At 46.8% G+C, this 4,017-nt stretch overlaps 1 protein-coding gene across 1 annotated transcript; it reads left to right on the top strand.

Annotated features, from left to right (window-relative positions):
- Nucleotides 1–1,463, top strand: LOC130537734 (olfactory receptor 1500-like). The gene is given in 2 exon segments (XM_057054743.1): nucleotides 1–28; nucleotides 134–1,463. Coding segments are annotated over 2 exon segments (777 nt in total). The 3' UTR covers nucleotides 883–1,463.
- The last annotated feature ends 2,554 nt before the right edge of the window (nucleotides 1,464–4,017 follow it).

The following is a 4,017-nucleotide window of genomic DNA, read 5'->3' as shown; positions in this document are numbered from 1 at the left end:
ATGGTGTCATTGGGTGAAAACCTGTACAGTGAGACCTCTACTTACGAATTTAATTTGTTCCAGAAGTTGTTTCGTAACCTGAAAATTATGTAAGTAGAGACGTGTTTTCCATGTAAATGCCCTAATCCGTTCCAAGCCCCCAAAAATTCGGACATCATTTTTTTAATAAATCATAAAAAGGTTTTCCTTTTAAAGGATGGCTACATTTCATACAACAGCTGCTTGACGTAATTTTTTTTCTGCTTCCTCAGCCTCTCCATGCAGGCTCTGAATCTGGTTGTACTCGCCTATGACCGTCTGATTGCCATCATGTTCCCTCTGCATTATCCAATGATGGTCACCAACAGCTTCATGGTGTCTTTCATCGCTGTTCTATGGTTCTTTGCGATTATTCTGGTTTTAATTTCAGCCGCTCTCCTCACAAGGCTTTCCTTCTGTGAGTCTGTGGTTATTAACAGTTTTTTCTGTGAACACGGTCCCTTATACAAGCTCGGCTGTAATGACATCAGCCCCAGCTTGATATATGGCACTTTGGTCTCAAATATACTTCTCTGAATTCCACTATTATTCATCCTGGCGAGTTACTGCTGCATTTTCTGTGCTTTGTTTAAACTTTCTACAGCAAATGAAAGAGTGAAGGCGTTAAAGACGTGTACAGGTCACCTTTCACTTGTTGCTCTTTTTTTTCTACCGATCATAATTGTATATCAGCTGCAAGAAGCGTTACATCCCAACATCAGGATATTAAATCTGTCTCTGAACTACGTCATCCCTCCAACCCTGAATCCCTTCATTTATGCCCTGCAGACACAGGAAATCAAAAATTCTCTGAAACAGCTACTGAAATTTAGAGTGCAAACCAAAATTGTAAGAAAACTTTAAATCATTTTTAGCCTTTGACTTTTGCTTTGATGTCTTGAGGGATGTGGTTTCCTAATGATAATTAGCTTTCCAACAACAGCAGCCAAGTTTTTGTGTTGTCAGGATGTGTTTGGGCAGCCTGTAAAATCTGTTCCTAATGCAGTCGGTCCTTTTATGTAGTAGTTTAACCCGCTGTCATGACTCAGGTGTGGTTTGTGGTTTGTTTTTTATCTTTCTCACCCTAAACTCTATCCAGATTCACTGTTGTCTCCTCCTCATCAGTGCTACACACGTGAGCCAAACCTAAATTATGCTGAATAATGTAATAACAGCCACGTCTGCATATAAAGATATATAAGAGACTTATTTCCTTAGTGATTTGACAGAAATGCCTACATGTTTTCTCTGACCCTGTTTTATTATGTTATGAGTTCCAAGTGACAGCATTTTAGAATTTAGTGTGTAGAATATATATCAAATCAAATCAATCTTTATTTATATAGCATCTTTTACAATCAAAATTGTCTCTAGGCCCTTTCCAGAATCCCAGGGCCGGACCCTCAACAGGCAACAGAGTCAGGAAAAACTCCCCTTTAACAGGAAGAAACTGGAGCGGGACCAGGCTCATGTAGGGGGGGGGGGGTTAGAGGAGAGGAGAGGAGGAGAGGAGAGGAGAGGAGGAGAGGAGAGGAGAGGAAGGAGAGGAGAGGAGGAGGGAAGGGAGGAGAGAATAGGTAGGAGATGAGAAGGAGGAGGGGAGGAGAGGAGAGAATAGGTAGGAGAGAAGAGGGGAGGAGGAGAGGAGAGGAGAGGAGAGGAGAGGAGAGGAGAGGAGGAGAGGAGAGGAGAGGAGGAGGAGAGGAAGAGGAGAGGAGAGGAGGAGGAGAGGAGGGGGAGGAGAGAAGAGAAGAGAGGAGAGGAGAGGAGGAGAGGAGAGAGGAGAGGAGAGGAGGAGGAGGGAAGGGAGGAGAGAAGAGGGAGGAGAGGAGAGGAGAGGAGAGGAGAGGGGGAGGAGAGGAGGGTAGAGGAGAGGAGAGGAGAGGAGGAGAGGAGGAGAGAAGAGAAGAGAGGAGAGGAGAGGAGAGGAGAGGAGAGGAGAGGAGAGGAGGAAGGGAAGGGAGGAGAGAATAGGTAGGAGATGAGAAAGTGAGGAGGGGAGGAGAGGAGAGAATAGGTAGGAGAGAAGAGGAGAGGAGAGAGAGGAGAGGAGAGGAGAGGAGAGGAGAGGAGAGGAGGGAGAGGAGAGGAGGAAGGGAAGGGAGGAGAGGAGAGAATAGGTAGGAGATGAGAAAGTGAGGAGGGGAGGAGAGGAGAGAATAGGTAGGAGAGAAGAGGAGAGGAGAGGAAGGAGAGGAGAGGAGAGGAGGGGGGAGGAGAGGAGAGGAGAGGAGAGGAGAGAGGAGGAGAGGAGAGGAGAGAATAGGTAGGAGAGAAGAGGAGAGGAGAGGAGGAGGAGAGGAGGAGGAGAGGAGAGAATAGTAGGAGAGAAGAGGAGGAGGAGAGGAGGAGAGAGGAGAGGAGAGGAGAGGAGAGGAGAGGAGGAGAGGAGGGAGAGGAGAGGAGAGAAGAGAAGAGAGAGAAGAGAAGAGAAGAGAAGAGAAGAGAAGAGAAGAGAAGAGAGAGAGAAGAGAAGAGATTTTTTTTTTTTTTTTGGATTTTTACAAAATACTTTAATTCACAAATTTACACAGGGCCACAAAACGCCCTGTTTAGAAAAACCACAGAACAACAATAATAGTAATAATCATAATAATAATCATAACAATAATAGTAATCATAATGACAATAACAATAGTTATAATAGTAATCATAATAACAATAACAATAGTTATAATAGTAATGATACCACCAACCACAATAAAAATAGATAAATAAATAAATAAATAAATACTAAGAACTCAACAATACAATACAATTTATCCCACCAGGGGGTGTGCAAAGTGCAAAAGATCCTCTGTCACAGTGCATAAAACATTTTTGTGACACCATATGTCCTGGAATTTGCCGAGGTCGTTCATCATTTTATAAAACCCAAACTCTAACGTCAGCCTGCACCGGACATTACAGCGCCATACAGAGGCGGCCTCACTGTCTCCAGTTTTTGAAATTTTGTTCTTCCTGGAGACGTAATTGCCATTTTTGCCTCACCACAGATAAAATTCAGGAGTTGCCACTTGTTGCGAGCGGCTTTTGAGTTGTGCCTGCCCGCCAAAAATAAAAGTTCTAATAGAAAAGGTTTCCTTAAAACCATTAAAAACACCCTTCATGACATTAAAAAGTACAGTGAGCCTCTCACACTCACTGTACGCGTGGAACACAGTCTCTCGCCCGGAACAAAACGGGCACTGGTCCGACACAGCAGCGTTCATTCTGGAGAGGAGAGCGTTCAAGGCGACAGCCCCATGTAGGATCCTCCACTGGAGGTCCCCGGTCCTCTTCCTCAGGGGGGCGGCTTGTAAAGGACCCTCCAGCAGGGGCGGGCTCCATCCCCTCCCAGTCGATCGGCCCACACGCTGGTGCTCTTGTTCGACAGTCCTCTCCTGTTTAGTACCCTCACACAGTCGTTGTACAGGGTCTTCTTATCGACTGCCACCAGGGAGAAGGTCTTTGCTGGTCTGAGGAGAGGACCGTCTAGATTCCGAGGTGGGCAACCAGCCTGATCTCCGGGAAGGGGTCCTCGCTGTCGGGTTCGGTCCCCTGGCCGTAGTCCTCAAGAATACGCCTCTCTCTCGTGCTGAGCCTGTTCCTCCATAACCGAAGCACCCCCTCAGCTGCCTGGGTAGAGCGGATGCCTAACAGGGAACCCACTGCCTCCGCACCTGTTAGGTCTGGCCCTGCCACGGCCACTACGTGCTGGAGGAGTAGGGTCCGGGTCCGCCACAGTGCAGCCGTCAGCCTCGGCGGGGCTTCGGCCGAGACATCCAGCCTGGCTCCGTGCACCGTGGGTTCCCTTAGCAGCCAATACAGAGATTCAGAGCTGGTTCTTTTCTCAACTTTAAAAAGGGCCCATGCCTTAACAACACTCTGATAAAATGGAGGTAGCCCATTTAACTTTGCAAATTTAAAGTCAGTTAAAAACAGAGCATCATCCAGCCCCAAGTTACTCACCCGTCTGAAGACACATCTGGCCACATCTCTCCACATTAGGTCCGCCGG

The sequence above is a fragment of the Takifugu flavidus genome, chromosome 14 (assembly GCF_003711565.1).
Source record: "Takifugu flavidus isolate HTHZ2018 chromosome 14, ASM371156v2, whole genome shotgun sequence".
Lineage (NCBI taxonomy): Eukaryota > Metazoa > Chordata > Actinopteri > Tetraodontiformes > Tetraodontidae > Takifugu > Takifugu flavidus.
Note: the sequence above shows the minus strand (reverse complement) of the source record. Positions and strands in the feature narration are given on the sequence as shown.